This window comes from Carassius auratus, unplaced genomic scaffold, assembly GCF_003368295.1.
Source record: "Carassius auratus strain Wakin unplaced genomic scaffold, ASM336829v1 scaf_tig00216571, whole genome shotgun sequence".
NCBI lineage: Eukaryota > Metazoa > Chordata > Actinopteri > Cypriniformes > Cyprinidae > Carassius > Carassius auratus.
The window spans coordinates 39,904-59,425 of NW_020528639.1; the positions used below are offsets into that span (position 1 = coordinate 39,904).

General features: G+C 35.1%; 1 protein-coding gene and 1 pseudogene across 1 annotated transcript; one reads left to right on the top strand and one right to left on the bottom strand.

Annotated features, from left to right (window-relative positions):
• Positions 1–1,726: 1,726 nt before the first annotated feature.
• Positions 1,727–14,524, top strand: LOC113098515 (melanophilin-like; annotated as a pseudogene).
• Positions 14,525–16,035: 1,511 nt separating this feature from the next.
• Positions 16,036–18,716, bottom strand: LOC113098508 (ribulose-phosphate 3-epimerase-like). Its single transcript, XM_026263633.1, has 6 exons — positions 18,563–18,716; positions 17,989–18,068; positions 17,597–17,736; positions 16,994–17,128; positions 16,832–16,918; positions 16,036–16,731 (listed from the first exon to the last, which is right to left on the bottom strand). The coding sequence occupies exons 1-6, from the start codon at positions 18,682–18,684 to the stop codon at positions 16,609–16,611; spliced, it is 687 nt and encodes a 228-aa protein (XP_026119418.1). The 5' UTR covers positions 18,685–18,716; the 3' UTR covers positions 16,036–16,608.
• Between the last annotated feature and the right edge of the window lie 806 nt (positions 18,717–19,522).

Below are 19,522 nucleotides of genomic sequence, written 5' to 3' on the forward strand. Positions count from 1 at the left end.
TTCCTAAAGACTTACAATATGGATAAGCTCAGGACTCTGTAGTGGTCAACTCATACAAGAAAAACATATATGTGCACTGCATCAGTTAATGTTAAAAGTATTGTTCTATATATTGTTATATTGCAATATTATATAACATGGCAGAAACATACTCACTACAATACTGATCCAATAAACTTTTTCTTTTTTTTTTTTTTTTCCTAGTATCAGTGTCCAATTAGTGACTATATGTATTTTATTAATTTTTTTATTACATGGTATTACTTTTTTGTATTCGTCATAATTAGAATAAGATGCTTTTTGAAGACAAAGGTAAGTATTAGTGTATGATTATCTTGGATTTCATAGTCTAATCCACAAAATACATCAGCAAAAATGTTCTGAAAAAAAATAATAATAATAATTACACCATCTCATATGGTTCAGTAAGGAATGTTGCCATTTCCTTGTGTTTTGTCTAAAACCCATTTCTTGTCGGTAGCAAGCAAACCAAAAACAAAAATTTCCGGCTTGAACATTCTAGAGCAGAATTAATTCAAGTGATGAAGGATTGTTTCTTAAAGAAAGTAAGGAAAAGGTTACCAAGGATGTGTTTTTTGTTAAATTATTAAAATGATCGTTGAGGCCTTGGAATTTACAGTAGATAGTTGCATAGATCAAATAGATTGATAGCTGAATGCTATTAAAATATTCAATATAACCAAAACAATCATGTAAGGGATTTACATACAGTGGTTTGAATAAGTCACAGATCTTGTGTAAAAATAAATAAAAAATAAATAAATAAATAATTAAAATCCCAAAGGGCGCACAACTCCAGAAATTATAGGTTGAAAAAAAGAATTAGATGCAGCCTTAGTTCCTTAAGACAATACAACCCATTGTACAGACTATAAATGTACCCCTCAAAAACTCATTGTACTTTGTATAAAAACTGAAAAATGCCATCTACCACAAATAAGGGCCACTGCAGCATATTTCAGAACCCATTAGAGATGTTATTTCTGTTCTTGACGGCAGAGGAGGCTGTTCTTGTCAACTCTCTCTTCCACTTATAACTTCTGCTGACAGTTCATTTTATTTTTAATTTGGGCTCCTCAGCACAGCATGTTTTGTAGTTGGGTTTTCGTACAATTTTATTTTTTATTTTTTTGCATTTACTATACCAGATACAAAGAAATAGTATGATTTAACAGTACTTTCACCATAAATATCAGATTACGTAACCTTTAGATCAACAGTCAAACTCAATCTTGGCCAAATAAAAGTCTCATGGGGAGAAGATATGAATAAATGGCCCTGCATTAAGAACATGCAAATGGTTGAAACATTTTACATTAATTGCCAAAGAATCTATCTTGAACAAACTTAATCAGAGTCTCCAGCCTAGAATGTTTTTTATTTTATTTTTTTCCTGGAGGTAATAAAGACATGTTGTAGGTTCATTTCCCTTATTGGTCATGCAAAAACAATAACTCTTCAAACTAAAAAAAAAAAAAAAAATGTTAGTGGAGAAAGCTTTTGTGATGCATACATAAAACTTAAAGTATGCTATTCAAACCAACACCCAATCTTGAAAACTGTGACGATTACGCTGAATTAAGCTGTAAGATTGTTCAGCTTTTGCTGCAGTTAATTTACAAGATTAAATCAGATGTTGTTTCAAACAGAACTCTGAGGTGGGGTTTAAATATTTCAGTGGCCCTTCCCAACCCCACAGTTAATTGGACACAGCAGTTGCTTGAAAGTGGTCAGCTGAAATCCCACTGGACTACCACAGGCTTCTGAATCAAGTCCAGGTAAACATTTTTACTACATACTTGTTATTAGGCTACATAATGTCAAAACCTAAGAAGAGGGCCTGTGTCTACTTTTTAGATGTGAAATTATTAAAAGTTTTGTCATTTGTATCATGGTGATGATTTTGCAACATTCCTCTAAATCCTTAAACCCCTCTTCCTCGAATTAAAGCTTGCCATCACTGTGCATCAGTAGGTCTTCTGCTGTTATGTATGAATGCAGTAACATGCCTTATTGCTCAACAATCAACTAGTTTTCCGTTATATAAAGACCTCAAGGGCCAGCAATAGAATATGAGCTTACGCACATACTGTATGTTGAGTGGAATGGAAGATATGAACCAATTCCAATAAATAAACAAATATTAAATTTAGTTTTTGCAGTGTTACAAAATTCATTTACAGCACCTCTGAATTCATTTTGAATATCATTTCCCTAAAAGTCTTTGAAGTAATTTCACTCTGTTCAAATGCAGAGTAAGAAATACTATTCTGCAATGGTTTTGATAATAATATACTTTTTTTAAAACCACATTTTGTGTGTTTGAAACTGTGCTTTATAGGCTTTGCAAAATGTCAAAAACCCCAACCCCTTCCTTTAGCAAAATGCCAAATCAGGTGTAAAGACGTCTTGTTGCTTTAATCCCATTAAATACATTGGGAAGACAAAGAACCTTTGAACAGTATTCTGTAACTTGTTAAAGAACTACTGATTAGTTGCCTTTTGCAGTTGCAAAGGAAATAGTGAATCTTTGAATAAACATCATATGACTGTGTCTTTTTAATTCAGCATTAAGAGGGGACGATAGACACATTTTCAGATAATGATGTCATAAGACTTGACCAAAGGAACTTAAATAAGCAGCAGCTCATCAACAGCTAGTCACACTGCTCTCTACATGACTATTCCAGTGTTTAAAAAGCAAATTAAATTACTGATTCTTACTGGCTGATGTGTGTACACCATTAACCAAAATGATGTTGTTTTCTTTTTGGAGAAAACATCCTTTTATATTCAAATAGGCAATGGCTGACACTTTCTGAACACCCACAATTTGCATAGTTACTACTATTAGTATTAAAGGCAAAGCAGCAAAGACTCTACCTAATTGGTAACAAAGTGGCACTGTGATTTGTTTCACAGGCTTCCTCATTCTACCGGATGAGATTTAAAATGATGCCCAGCAACAGTTATGGGAAGAGTTTGGATCTCTCCAGGTTGACAGATGACGAAGCCAAGCATGTCTGGCAGGTGATCCAGAGAGATTTCCACCTGCGAAAGAAAGAAGAGAACAGACTAGGGTGAGACACTCTAAATCACATTTACATGGCATTAACTGTCAGAACATGTTCCCTAACTGCAACCTAAAAAAATATCATCTTATCAATCATCTTATCAAAAAATACTGATCAATGATATTTTTTAATGGTTCGGTCTAATTATTATAGGCCTCATCTGAACTATTGTTTACTCAGACTGTCGATCTTAAGTGGCTGCAGTGGTTTGCTAGCCTGGTAATACCAGACTCTGCTACTTCACTTTGCTTCGTAGACAGAAATTGAGCGGAAGTAGGAAGTCTGACGTAGTCAGGCTAGTGGTTTGCTGGTTTGTGCTTAAATCTGGGATTTATCATTTGACAAGAATCTGTGGAATGTCTGTCATTAATTTATCCTGCTCAAAAATATGGATCTCAGGAACAGTTCCATTGCACTAAGCCTAATGTGAACCCATCTGATATAAATCTGAAATAATTTTCAGCGGATTACTTTTTATGAAGATAATTTCTTGTTTCAAATCACCTTCAAATCTCCAAAACAATGTCTATATCTGAACTGCTTATTTTAAAAAGAACAGAGAAAAATATTCAATAAAATTTCACAAATAGACAAACTTTCACTGAAATTAAAGTTAATTGGCCATTTTTTTATTTATTAATCTCTTTGAAGGAATGGCTAAATGACTCAGCAAGCCAAGAAAAGGTCTTGTGAATGCAGTAAATTGTGCTTATATAATTATATCTTGTGTGCCTACTGTCTGGACCATAACCATCCGCTTTCTTTGATCCATTAAGATATAAGGTCATGCTTACAGACATGTGGTCCTACTTGTTCATGACACCTGTACTGTATGTCCTAGCACTGTGAAGTACTAGCTTTGCATGCAACGCTGAAGAAAGGTACACGTTAAAATCAATTTCTGTAAGAAAGGCTGATTAATTTCTTTGCTGTCTTTCATATGTTGGATGAGTTTACTTTAAGTTGTTTGTTGCCTACTTTAAGTGTTTTAAGATTTTTAGAAACAACCGAAAGTTAGCTAACAAATACAAAACTGAGAATTGATACACGTTGGTATCTGTTTGTCAACATATGAACCCTAAGTTAAAGTCCCTTACATACATCTTTTGTTTTTCACCAGCTATTCTTAGACCCTTTATCAACAGGCCGAGCTCATGTATGTCTAAATTCCAGTCATTTTAAAGGAGGTAATAGGATTTGTCTTAGAATATTGAATAACATCACATGACTGACAATTTTCTCTCAATTCTCTCACAGTTGGAAGGAGGCTAGCTCAAAATAGTCCTCTGGAGACTTTGTTGTAATGCGGTGAGGATTCGTGATGATATTAAAAACAAAGATGTTCTTGGGAATATGATGTTGTAATGTGATGTTACATTCACTTATGCATTACAGACAGATCTTGAAACATTTAAACATGAACATTTAAAAGGGAGAAAAAACACAAGTTCTTATGCAAGCAGGTGATCTGCAAGTAAGCCAAACTGTATAAATCAATTAAAACTTTAATAATTATGAATTATAAATATGGTGTAGTCTACTCTTCTTGATACATGTTCAAACACTATGGCTTAGATAGATTAAATTCACATTCTCAAAACTAAGCGCATTGTTATGTATATGGTTGAAATATGGGAGAAGATATTGTTTAAAGATAAAAATACACATTTTAACATTTTAAATTTGTAAGAGATTTTCCCTAATCCTCTCTAAAATTCATATATCCTTTATGAATTGATTATGCTGTAATGCGAGATATTTGAGTCACACTTGGACTTATGCTGGAGTGCTTTCAACCTTTGCCAAATAAAAGTTGAAAGAGCCACAGGCACACAACCATTCAACATGTGGAGGAAAGCTCTTAGCAGTATTTTTTTTTTTTTTTTTTTTTTTTTTTTTTGAGAAGAGAAGATTTAGCAGATTTAGCAGATGCTTGTATATCCTGTTTTAAATGCTATACATCTGTGACACAGAGGGGTCATTGTGCTAGAAGGCCATCACTTGAGGCCATAAAGCTTCAGAAATTGGCACATTAAGAATGGAGGTTTTTGGAGAAAAGGAAGACCATGGAACAGAATATGGAGTCATTTCCTCTCTCTGTTATGCTGACTTGTGCTGATGATCCAAAGCAATATGGGTCCAGTTGTTTAAAAACGAAATTTGATCAGATTTCAGCCATCAGACTGGATCAATAATTGCATATGAGTTGTGATAAAAATATTTCACTAACACTTTCAAATTATGTGGAGGAAGGTAGCCTGTGCTTTAGTCTTACTTTATGTGTTGTTCTAACTTTTTTCTCCGTTAATTCTTATACTGTGTTAAAGCCTATGAAATGTATATATTGGCTATATTTATTTATTTGTTTGTTTATTTATTTGTTTATTTGTTTTTGTTAAACATTTGTGGCATTTATTGAATCTTTTAGACAACTGTTCTGAACATTTAAAAAGAAAATAATTTAAATGAATAGACAGTCATAGGTAGTTACTTTGCCTATGTTGTCCTGACTGATTTAGCCCACCGATTCACAGATTGAGCGAATAATTTAGATCAGTCAATCAGTCGTTCCAAGTAAATCCCATTTCCTAAATCTCAACCCGTACCGTTCTGGTGTCCTCAGGTAGCATGCACCTGTGTCATATGATGCCATCAATCAGTGCCGCTATTAAATTAGTTTTCGCATTGACCAGGGCTACGACATTAAACTTTTAATTTGAGTAGATTAGAAGTGCTACAATAAACCAAATCAAAAACCTGTTTCAGAGGGAAACTGTTATTTATAAACTGGCAATAAATGTTTTTATTTTGTTCCAATAATTTCTCATAAAACAGCTTTCCACAGTTGTGAAATATCCTCCGCCCAGCGCTGACGGTAGCACTCTCCACCTCGATAAAGCCATTTATCCATATTCTAGTGTTATCAATGTCAAACGATATTTCATGTTTAACAGGTTACTACTGGAACAAGAGCCCACAAGTTTTGTTTTACAGATAACAAATAAAAATAATCAGCATGCACAACATTTTTAATTGGCCTAATCATTTTTATTCATGCAGGGAACTCAAGACCAAAATAAGGAAAGAGGACACCAAAAGAGAGCTGCTGGAATATCAGCCTAAACTCAGCGATTCTCTCTGCATTCGCTGTCTGCAGCCCTTCAAATTCCTTGTCAACAGCAAGCGCCAATGTCTAGATTGCAAGCTATTTGTCTGCAAGTCCTGCAGCCATTTTAACAAGAAGGACCACGGTTGGGTTTGTGATCCATGCCACATGGCCAGGTGAGGACCTGACCGACACGTGAGTGGGATTTACAGTAGATCTACATGACACAACAGCATACAGAGAAATTAAATAAAACACAAACAGAACACATTTTTGTGTAATACAGAAAATGGCACTTGTTGTAAACTGTCAAATTCAAATAAAACTGTCAAATGTAAAAATGGTTTAATAAATAAGGCCCAAGTTTGAGACTGTTTTACTTAGGCTATTATTCCAGTGCTTTGCACTGATGATTCATCTTCACCAGATCTGCATGCATTTAACTAAACCACAACCCTAAGCAAATGTCATTTCCTGCAAATAAACAGTTTGGAGGGGGAAAAAATCCTACATTTCTCATGAGATCGGTTTGGATTGACTAAATAATAATATTGTTCTTCTTGTTTTTGTCTTTGTTCCTATAGAATCCTTAAGATTGGCACTCTAGAATGGTTCCATGAGAATGTCCGCTCACGCTTCAAGCGTTTTGGGAGTGCAAAGGTCATGAATTCACTTTTCAAGAGGCTGAACAGTGAGCGTGCCAGCTCTCAAACTGACCTCAGAGGTAGACTTCAAAAGCCTGTTTAACTGACCAAGAGTCATTCATCTCAAGTAGTCCACAGATGGAATGTTTTTAATTGGAGCATAATACACACTATACCCCCTAAAAAATTAGGACTGAGACTCGAATCCTTGCCAATCTAACCTAAAAAAATGAACCATGAGCAATTTTGATAATATTTGAACATACATTTTAAGTCTAAGGAACACGAATGTGCAAAAATGTAATAAATACACATTTGTTATGGTTAAACTAAGTAAAATAAAAAAATATGAAACTGTCAGTTTTGCGATACCAATACATAAAGGATTAGGAAAATTAAAGACTGTCCTCTGATTATAAAAAGTTACCAGTTTGCAAACTGCATTCTGTTTGTTCATTTCAAGCAGGAATTTTTATCCGCTTAGAAAGTCAGATAGCTATTGAGAAATGAGATTTGATTCTTACTGTGTCATCATTTCATATAAAACCCTTTTTGAGGCAATTTCTGACAGATGAATTACAGCAGGAACACTGAAGGCAGAGCTTAGAAGGGAGAGGCCCTCATAACTTTGAAGGATTTAGTGAGGGATCCAGAGGGCGTGAGGGAGAGAGAGAACTGGCTGGGCTGAAGCATCCATGTGATTTACTCCTTTACACAGTCACATGGCTTATTTCCCTCTGTGCCTGGACCTGAGTGTGTCGCATTTATCCAATTGTCAAACCCTGTCTGTCCTAAATACAGAGGTCATTAAAGGAAAATTGTTGTTTGGGTCAAATGAGATTAATAATGTTCTGAAAAAATATATATATATACAAAAAGATGTTTTAGTAATGTGCATAATATTTGTCACAATATGTATAAATGCCAACAAACACCAACATTGTTGTTGGAATTGAAACTGATTTTTTTTTTTTTTTTTTGAGGCATTGTTAGCTTTAGTTGAAGCCACTATTTAACCAATGTTCAACAGTGGTTGCCTCCTGCAACCAATCACAGCTTATTTTCTGTCTCTTGTCTTCTTATGTTTAACTTTTCATCTCTCGCTGTTCCTCCCTACACTCAAAAAAATGTACTTTCACCTTTGCCAATTTTACTTAATCCGTTCATGTTATGATTACTTAAAAACATTTATTTAACAATGTGAACTTGATTTAATCTAGTTCATTCAACAAAAAAGTGTGTATTGTCAGCTTTACTTAAAAATTATTTGTTCAGCCAACATAACATTTTTGCGTAAAAGTAACAGATTAATGAAACCAACACAGACTTGCATCTCATTGGCTGAGGATTTCTGCAGTGTATTATGGGTAATTGTTATTCTGTCACCCTCTTGGAGAAGTGTAGCACCATTAGATAGGTAGATGAGTAAATCAATTTATAGCAATTAAGTTGTTCTAATAAGTTTTAGAACAAAACAAACAAAGAAACTAAAGGTTTGAAATGTTGCTTTGTATTTCAAATATGTTTGTGATATGCTTGATAAGATGTAATTATAGAAAGGTCTGAATGAAAAGTAATATTAATCAGCTGCTCATGATCCTAATAGCATTCCTAAATAAGCATTATTCAAATTTTATGTCATCATAATTTAACAATTTCAGGTACAATTAACTTATTTGTTGTTTGTTGACTCTATTAAGGTTTGTTAAGTTTACTTAAACTTATTTTGTAAAATGAACTTAATTATTAAAAACATTGTCCAAAACATTGCAAATTAGTTGGGCTGACACTATTAAATTAAGCTTTGCCCAACCATAGTAAATAAGTTGAATCAACCTTAATAAATTAAGTTGACCCAACGTAATTACATTAAATTGGAGTAACAGAATTGCATAATGCTGAAATAAAGCAAATTAATCATGTGGAAATCCTTTCCATGATTTTTTTATGTTCGTTCAAAGAGTTATTTTTTTTGAGTGTAACCCCCCATTTCCATAGAGCCTCGAGATGATGACACGCACAGCATGCCTGAAGTTCACAGTAAGTGAAAAGTCCTGTTCCTTTGTGATAAAGACATTTTGAACGCTGATGTCATGCAAGAATCTAAAGTAATCAGTGAATGTCTTTCATCTGTCCAAACAATACCGCAGCTATCTGCTCTCACATTTCCTTTGATTTAATAAAGCAAGGAACATGAAGAACAAAATGTCTGTGGAAGAAAAACATCTAAAATAGCCAAAGAACTGAACATAGAAGCATTGCCTAAAACATAGCTTTATAAAAAAGTATAATCTTTCATTAAATGTGGCATTTTCTTTACCAAAAAGAAAAATGTTACATTTTAAAATATACATTTACAATAAAATTTATAACATTTGTAATGTTTTTAATTTCAAATAATAGCCATAAACAATACAGTTAAGTAACTTCATGATTATTCTGTAGCTAACACTGCTTTACTACAACTAAAAGAATTAATTAAAGATTATGTCATGGGACAAAACAAGTTATGAAATTATCATTTACAACCCATTCCAAATACTGTTTTCAGGATTTAATTAATCATTATCAATATTGTAGCTAAATCTCATCTATGTTAGTTAGCTAGACAATAATAAACAACACATTTCAATGGTTCTTTAGATTTGGACGCTGCTTATCTATCTGGCAGCATTTGGAACTCTGAGAGAGAAAAACATTTAGTAGGAAGAATAATAATGACAGGTCCAAGAAAACAAGTTTAAAACCTCCACTAAATCAAACACATAATGTTGAATTGATATTAGTTCACATGTGTTCGACTAGTCAGACTTAGTAATCATAATAGCGTCTCTTGTTTGAGATCAAAGATTCATGTTTGTAACTCTTGTCCTCCTCACAGCTGCTTCTCTGTATAGCCAGGAAGATGAGCAGTCCGAGCGGGTCGACAGACGCCACTTCGGCCTGGTAATGTCCCTTAAAAGGATAGAAACTGATGTTATCAGGGTAAAGAGAAAACTAGAGGCTGGACCAGAGTGCATCAGTTTGTTAGCGGTTCTTTCATTTAAATGGTTGTATGAGATCGCCCTCTGGTGCTCAAATTTTATTTTATTTTTTACAAATGAATTTTGTTCGAACTGGATTCTCTCATTCTTATTATATGATTTTGATTCCTCACCTTGCCACCTGGAGGTAGTTTTGAAGATCACAGAGTAGACAAGAAAAAGAAAAGAGAACAGGACTGGGAATGAACTTAACCTGCATGAGCACTTTTACTAACCACTTTGCTTTAAATTTTAAAACAGGGTTTGGCAAAGTGTTTGTTTCCCTCCTGTATTATTTTATTTTTCTTAAAAATATATTTAACTTTACATTCATTTTGTTATTATGAGAAAGTCACTATGATATTTTACAGCTACCTTAATTTCAAGATAGATAGATAGATAGATAGATATTGGATTGCACGGTTACTTTTTTGATATTTGGGTTCTAGAGAATTAAAAATGAACATTTTCTTTCTCCTTTAAGATGAGAAAAGGCAGACGGCTACTCCCTGTTGTTCCTCTTGATTTCAATCTAGGCGTTGAGAACTCTGCTTATTCACGACTTCCCGTACTTCTGGTTCGTATGTTTCTGTTCTTACACATCTGATGTGAGAAATCAGCTAATTTCATATGGCAAACACTTAAATACTGAAGTGTGCAAAGAAACATTGCCCAAAAAAGTTCCTTCAATGGAATCAACAGTTGCTTTGAATTTTAAATTGGAAGGACAAATGCATTAGATCGGCAATAAAGAATACACCGTTTGCAATGGTGTGAAAAATTGGGGATTTATCTACCCAGTGTGCTAAACAAATGATGCAAAGTGCTCCCACTGAGATATGTTGACTGCTAACAGTGATAAGACTGTGTGTTGAAATCTTGATTGTTTTCTCACTGAAGCAAATAATCAAAAAATTTGTCACGCATGCCACTGCTGTCACATCAGGGTTTGTTTGTTACAGGGATTGTTACTGAATTGGTATACTAGACAATAATTTGTTTTAATAAAAATATTCTGAAAGTTTTGTTTAAGCACATGATTTCAGGTATAAGTCCATGCAATATGTGACATTTATTTATTCCTTCCTTCCTTCATTCCTTCCTTTTTTAAAGTATTCAGGTAGCCAAGAGAAAGTAACCCAGAGTAAGGACTCAGTAAGTGAAGACGACTGGTCCACAGCCTTTAAGCAGATCCTGGAGAATGGAACTCATGGTAGAGGTGATGAGATGAAGGGCATGTTGCAAATCAGCCAGAGAAGTCTGGACAGACCCTCCCGTTTTGGTAAGATGTGCTGACTGCTTCAATTTCCCTTACAGATTTCTGAGGATTTATATTTTTCCAAGACTCTGTAGAGTTGAATGTGCTTCCCCTTCAGGCCATCCCATCTGTTTTCCTTCTGTCAGCAAGATTTGGGCTGCCTTGTGCCATGAATATAAACCAAACACACTATAAACACAATCACTGTTAGAAACACTATAATATAATTACAGCAATCAAACTGAATTCCCGCCTTGGCAAAATCCATACCAGGCTATTTGGATAGACTCAGAAATTCCTCTTTAATTTCGGTATTTGCCTCATTAAATAACAGTCAGTGTTTTGTTTGCACTCTGTAGATGACTGCACACCACATCTAGAACCGAGGATGACAACATCTCTTTCCCCTCTCCAAGATGAGCATCTCTTCAGCTGGCAGCTCTAACTATCACTTCCACCGAGAGCCTTCTTACAGCCTGGAAGACTCGGAGGATGACGGTGAATCTGAGATGCACATCATATATAGTCCTGCCCCACACAGGGAGAATTCACCAGATGACGTTCCTCCACAGGTACGGTCAAGAAGTCATGACAAAATCTGTGGAAATTATGACTTGTAAAACTGATAAAACTGCACTTCATTGGATCCTTTAAAAAGTTCATGCAGCAAATACATCTTGTATCTCTCTGACACTAGATTATCGAGCTTGACATGCGCATGTCAGCAATCGAGACTCTTCTGAGCCGTTTGGAGCAGAAACTCATATTGCCAGTTATTGGGGGATCGGCAGAACAAGTGTTTGAAGTAAATCTGCACAACCAACAGGTTATTATTTTAGGTTTATAAATGAAATGCTTTTCCAATAATATGCTACTGTACAAAAGTTTGGGGTCTGTATGCTTTTGTCATTGTTGTTGTTGAAAGAAATGTCTTATGCTCACCAAGATTGCATTTATTTGATCAAAAAAAAAATTTGTGAAATATTATTCAGTCTCATGATCCTTCAGAAATCATTGTAATACACCAATTTTTTATTATCATTGTTGAAAAAAAAATTGTGCAGCCTTATCTCTTGCAGCATTCACTAGAAATATTTAACATTTTAGGATTCAATAGAAAAGTAAAAAGAAAAGCATTTCTGAAGAAAGTTTTTTTCAAGAATGTAAAAGTCTTTACTGTTTGATCAATGTAATGCATCTTTGCTGATGTAAAGTTTCATCAAAGAAAAAACAACAAAAACATCTTAGTGACCACAAACTTTTGAATGGTAGTACTTCATTAGCCTACTACTCAGAAAAAAAAATAATATATATTAAATATATATATATTTTTTAAACAAATATTGCTTTCACCCTCAAAAAGAGAAACATGTCATCCACATTTCTGGATAAGTCCATAAAACTTACATTTGTGAAACACTTCTATTAATAGGACATATCTCATGAAGACCCCCTTGACTTTAAATCCTCAAGTAGTTCTTCTACTCTCCCTTTAGGTGGAGCTGGAAGAGGAGGATCTGTCTCCAGCTGATTTAGAGGAGCTCCAGCTCAGGAAAAAGCTTGATGAACTTACTGAAAAAATAAGTGACAAAGGCTCGTCTGATGAGGAAGATGCAATGAAACCTTCAGATGACTCTCCAAAGAAAGGGACAGTTTATCATGCTCCGGCTATGAGAGGAGCTTCAGCAGGACCTGGGAATGTCAGACAAGAATGGCCTTTTGAGGTTGAGTGGGTAAGAGTGTGGAAAAAGTCAGAATCTACCACTAAAAGTACCATTAAACATAAAGTGTGCATATTTATACATATTTGTTACAAATAGTCATTTGGTTTGAACACACTCTTCTGATCTTTCTAATTTGACTGTATACTTCAGAAAGGAAAGCCAGGCGTACCTAAACCCTTAAAAAAGCAGAAGAGGGTAAGGTCGTTTGAGTTTAGCAGCACAACCAGCTGTGAGCTGTCGCAGCTGGAGGGTAAAGTAGCAATGGCAGTGGCCAGCGTCCAGAGCACTCAAAGTGGAGTAAGCCACTCAGTCTAAACATTACCATTTACTCCACATTCCTTCTTCCAACAAAGTCGCAAATGTCCATATCTTACCTTAACTGTTTGTTAACCATTGCTCTTTTCTTCATGTAAAGGTTACAGACATTCAGAAAAGAATCGCTGCTTTGAGTGCTGCAGGGATGACGGTGGAGACGTCCCGCAGACGGGTAAGTAGCAGCCCAGCTGCTCAGTCACATATTCCTGTTTGGTTTTCCAGAAACCTTGCTGTACAGGAGCATGTACTGAAACAGTGTATTTTTGTAGTTTAAAACGATATATTTTTGGCAAGTTCAGAAAGAGGCTAAATATAGTTTTCTGTTCTTCCCTTTTTCATTCAGACTCCTCAGCCATCAAGGACATTGCATGAATTTCCAATTAGTAAGTACAAAACTGAATACTACATATTCAATAACATGATCTTTCATTTACATTTGACTCAATATTTTTTGTGTTGTATAAAAGCAATGAGCTAAGTTTTGTTTTCCTGTTTTGCCACACAATTTTGTATAAATGTCTTTGCAATTATATAACAAAATATCAAACCAAATTCATGTATTTTGAACATTAATTTTAAGCCAAACATTTCACAAACTGCAGTTTTTCTGGTATCTGATTATAAAATAATAGACATATATAGGTTGGAATAAGACAAATAAAGATTGTTCCCAGATACACATCCCAATATTTGTAAACCACAATCAGACATTTAAACCAAGTTTTATTTCACAGTTCACAGTGATTTTAATACATTAATCTGATAGCAATCAGATCCCTTGCTCAGCTTCTGGAACAAATCGACTACCCACATCCTTTGGTCATGAAAGGGCCTGTGGAAAATGAAATTGAACTGAATTGCTTAACAGGTTGCCTTTTTAGAAAGTCACCAAAAGCATTTTACTACTAATAATGTTCTTTATGCTTTTTTCTGAAGGAGGCAGCAATGAAGCAAGATCTCTGCGAAAGCTGGTCATGTGAAGCAATTTCAGCAAGCTAGCATACTTTCACATATTTTAGTAGGCCTTGATGGTGTACAAACTCACAGAACATTGACAGATTCACATAAGAATATTTCATATGTTAATAAATTCAGCTGCAAGGGTTTGGGGGATTCCCAGTTGAATAATATAAATTAATATTTGCTTTAATCTTCCATTAGATGAGTGTCAGATTATTCTGGAAAATGAGAGGCTTGTCTTGTAGCATTGCGGTTCCTTAGAATAGACCATTTCTATTATGCACACAATAGAAATTCCTTGTCTACATTAAACTTATTAACTGTTGTTGTTTTGATAATTCAAAATTTATATTAAAATATAGTCAATATTTAATTTCTTAATTCAGATGTCTATGTAGTTTCTTGGGTATATTTGATGAAACATTGTATCTGATATATTTTTCATATATCGTGGGGGTTTTCTTCTAAATAAATATCTTAAACTACACAATTGTCTTCAGTGTCAGTGATGTTATTAATGAATCAGGCAGCATGACACTGACAGAGCTCAGTTCAGACATATGCTGGGTTATCCTGTTCTCCATATCCAAATTATCACATAATTTGCATATTTAGTGTAAGGATGTTTCTGAGTTCACGCATGCTGTGCAGTCTTCACCCTCCCCCAGATGGGGTATAAATTGGTGGATCAGTCCATCAGTGGATCCAAACGAGAATATCCTCAACCTCTGAGAACGACTCAAGATGCTCAGAAGTTTTCTTGTACTCACAGCTATGGCAAGACTGTAAGATTACAAATCCTCTGAAAAGCTTCTACCTTGAAGACACATTTATGCTTCCTCTGCACTCAAGGATCATTTTAACTGACAGCTGAGGATCACAGACTGAGATACCAAGAGGTGAACAGCTTACAAGATCCTGTAAGTTTCAATATATTGTAATTTATCAAATATGGTGTAAGACTTTTTACTGAAATATTTATTTCCAGTTAATCTAACATAAAAAAAAACTGTAAAATAATTTTTAGTATTTTATATAAATTTGAACATATAAACTAAAGTGGCAAGTTTTTGAATATGAATATGCTTCCATTTGCCATTCATTCATTCATTCATTCATTCATTCATTCATTCATTCATTCTTTCTTACAGGTGACATTTCTCTAGTGACGGACACAAAGCCATGGCTGTAAACCTGTGTGCTTTGCTCTGTATCCTTATGCTTTTAGCATGTTTTACGCAGCCAAAACCTCATGATGATCTACCATTACGCTCAATGGATATAAGAGGTACAACTTTACTGAAAAACAAAATGTAAAATGTAACACACCTAAATATCTAATCCTTAATATTCATAATATCATTTTTCTGTAGATCCAAACATTGATGCAGTGTGGTATAAAGACAGAGGAATACGACCTGTTGGGAGATTTGGCAGAAGAATGGCACAAAAAGGTGAAGGATCATATTTTGGAAGGCACAGGTTCTGCTATCCAAAGGTCCTGGCTGTGGACTGACAATTAACATAAATTGATCTGCATCTGTTCTGTGAGAACTTATTTAAATGCCTCTTTGGCTCCAATACATTTCATTTCAAAACTGGACATATTTATTCAATTTTCTTCTGTATTGAGACATACATCTGAGTGAAACAAATGAGTGAAAAATAATAAGAAAAAAATGTAGTTGATTAGAAGGAAGCAGATCTGAATAAAAAAAAAAAATGAGATAACATGCATTTAAAAGAGATACTTTAAAATGTGTCATTGTATTTGTTTAGATAATAAACTGTTAACAGATGTAGATTTACTTGGTGACTTCAGCGTCTGAAACATCTTGTCGTGTTAATGTTACGCTCAGAAGGATTTCATTAGAGAGAGGGGGAAAAAAACAGACAAACAATACCACAGGTCTTTTCATTTATGCTTTTATCATTTCAGTGTTTCAGAAACACAGGCTGGTGGAATGTTGAAAAACAAAAAACAGTCAGAATTCATTTAAACGATCAATCTGCAAAAAATGAGTAGTACAGTATGTAGAGCTTATGCTTTGTTCCAATGTCATTCTTTAAACAACAAACCTGATAACACTGAAATGTTATCAGCAGCAGCTTTCTCAATTTGTTGTCACTGTAACTGGTACTATGACAAACAATAAATGTGATCAATCAAACCAAATGAGGATAATTAAGAGGGGAATGGTCAGATGTAGATAGAGTATGTCTGTTCTATCTGCTTGAAGTTCTCAAAAGGCCATTTGAAAACTCCAGATAAATCCGAACAAGAGTCTTGGCAAAGGCAATTCTTGTGGTCTGTAGATGTGCAAAAGCACCTTCAGCACATCCAGCAACGGGGTCATGTCTGTTCACAAGCACCACTGAGCATTCAATAACAAATGTATTCATTAAAACAGACTCTTAGAATCTGTAGAACTGACTTTCAGTGGTGGTCGAAAACAGACTTGAGGTAAAAACTCACAAAATGTTCAGCGGTCTAAGGAACGTTTCTGGATCGCGTCAATAACAACGTTTTTGAGGAGGGCGATTACAGAACGAGGGTCATCACTGCCCACCACAGCACTGCCCGATACGATCATGTTGGCTCCAGCCTAGAAATAAATAAAGATGAGTAAAACACTTCTTCAAATAATCTCTTGCTTTTTTCCATTCATAAAAAATGAATATGTGTGCAGTAAAGGACCGCTATACCTCAGCACATCTGTGGATGCTGTCTGGACCGACTCCTCCATCCACCTCAATGTCCAGAGAAGGGAACTGACTCCTAAGCCAGCTCACCTGAGGACACACCAGCATCTTTAATGTGTTGTCGGATAAATCAAAAAGAGGCTAAGAGATGGCACACTTGCGTACCTTTGGCATCATATCTTCCATAAACTTCTGACCACCAAAGCCAGGCTCTACGGTCATGACAAGAGCCATATCAATCTGTCCAGCCCATGGTGCCAATTCCTCAACAGTTGTTGCAGGTTTAATGGCAAGACCAACCTGCATCAAAAACATGAAAGACTGTTGCTACAATTTATGATATATGCAATTCTAGGTTGTTCGGAAATATAAAAGTTTTATCAAAATAAGAGTTTGCTGGCACCTCCTTTAAACCAGTTAAATGACTTCTGTTCTGCTCAAATGAAATTCTTACAAAACGGTTTAACCTCAGTTTAATTTATGCAACTTGTAACATTTTACAAAAAAAAATCCTTTGTTAGTCTGCAGAGGGCGCCATAAGATCATAGCAGTCAAAGCCACAAAGCATCTGCCTATAGTATAAACAAAAATATGCTAAAAATAAATAAATAAATGTAATTAATAATTTAATTTTTATTTTTATATTATATGCTTTCTCTATATTTTACGTGCTTTACAAAGCAAATTTGTAAGCGTGCTTATATATTCTTATACATTATATATATATATATACATACACACAAAAAATATTGGCTGTATTCCACAGACCTTCATGCCACTCTCCCTGATTTCCTTGATGAGGTTGCCAGGGTTGGTCGTGGCTTCTATATGGAAAGTGTACTGACTGGCTCCTGCTGCTGCCATGGGCTTCACCCATTGCTCTGGCCTGGATACCATCATATGCATGTCTGTAATAAGGCATAGGGTAAGCAAAGACGTCAAATCTACACACAACAAACACTGCAATGTTGTACTTATCTGGTTTATCCTTTACATAATGTTTATTTAGGAATACAGAAAGAGAGTGAAAACATGAAAGAACCCATGGTGTCTACTTTAGCGGATAACTAACAAAACTGTCCCAAAAAAGAGGGTCAGGTTATTTGCACCTTAAATGAAACGAACTAGAGTAGATGCAGTTTTACAATGACTAAACTCACCAAAAAATGGATCAGGCCCGATACTATGTCGTAAACATTCCACCATAGGATGTCCAAATGTGATGTTCGGGACAAAATGCCTTAAGTTAATTTAAGGATGAAGGAAAAAGATTGAAGAAACAGGAGTTAGATGTTTTCTGACATGCAACTTGATAAGATTGATACTTCTTTTAAAAACATTTTTTTTTTTAAACTGCAAACCCCAATGTTTTAAATTGTACCATACGTTAATAGTTTGGGTGAAAATTCTGAATGCTTGCTTGTCTGAACCAGTCAACACTTAAACTTTGCGTAAAACTGTAAAAAGGGAAATAAGATAACTTAATTGCCTCACTGCAGTGCTAAGCTGTGAATTACTTCATGTAACATTCCTCGAAATTGTGACACAGCGAAACTGTCAAAATATGAAACTGTGCCAAAATGGGGGGTTATAACTAAAGGTTCTTGGTAAGTTCATTAAAAAGACCTGCGTATTTATGGCATTGGTTCCCTGGGCCATATGATCGCTATGAATGCCTGCAGGTCAACATTGGGTGAGAAACTATGATGAAGAATTGCAAACTTCATTCCTCACCCATCCATAACGTCAAGGTGCAGATAATCAGCACCGCACTCCATCATTCGCTCACATTCCCTCCCGAGCTGCGACAGGTCGCTGCTCAAAATAGACGGTCCTATTTTCGCCGAGTACGCCATGCTGCCTGCCTTTGCGACTGCTGCACACTTCCGCTTTCACACAAGCCTTTCAAAACAAAAGTCATGCATGCTTGTCATTATCGCCAAGAGGTGGCGCGATTTGATATCTGATACTCTGACATCTGCACCTAAAAGACAAACCTCTTAAGTATTTTTTATACTGACCTTACTGTTCTGGAAGCCTCGGCTACTGATTTCATTAATTGTGTGTTTGAGTAGGCAAACAGTAGATAAAGATCTAATCTAATTTCTGAAATGTTTCATAATTCTGTATGCAAAAATCATTTAAATAATGTAACACCAAAATGTTGTTTTTCAGCTTGTTAAAATATATAACAATAGGGGAGAGCGGGGTCGAAAGTAACGTGGGACGAAAGAAACAAAGCTATTTTCTCAGAGCTGCATTTGCAACCAACCTATGACAGCATGTTCAACACACAACCCTTGACAGAGCTGAGAAATATCCCGTGATTTCGTCATCGTTTCCCATAGTTAGGTCCGTAAAACAGTTTTAGAGTAGGCTACAAAAAATAAAATATTGAAACGGTAATTTTTTCCAATTAGTTGTGTTGTTTTTCTTGTTTCATGTGTCACGGTAATGACCAATCTACAGATTATTTAGTGCTTTAACACAGTTATAGTCATTTTCCGAGTTTTTCAGTATAAAAGTAAATTGGGTTTAACTGTCAGGAGTTTCTGTCGGGACGAAAGTAACAATTGTTACTTTTGTCCCACATAATGACAAGAAGCATTGTTCCGGTGAATTTCTGTGTCATGTATCATTTATTAAAAATGTTTATGTCATATTATACTAAAAGAATATGTCTGATTGAGGGTC

Bases quoted from the DNA above. Each gene is read 5' to 3' on its own strand.
- LOC113098508 (XM_026263633.1), bottom strand. From the start codon at position 18,684: ATGGCGTACTCGGCGAAAATAGGACCGTCTATTTTGAGCAGCGACCTG. The intron at 17,737-17,988 runs GTGAGTTTAGTC...GCCTTATTACAG, and splicing joins CGGGCCTGATCCATTTTTTG to ACATGCATATGATGGTATCC. The intron at 16,919-16,993 runs GTACGCAAGTGT...GTGTGTCCTCAG, and splicing joins TGGAAGATATGATGCCAAAG to GTGAGCTGGCTTAGGAGTCA.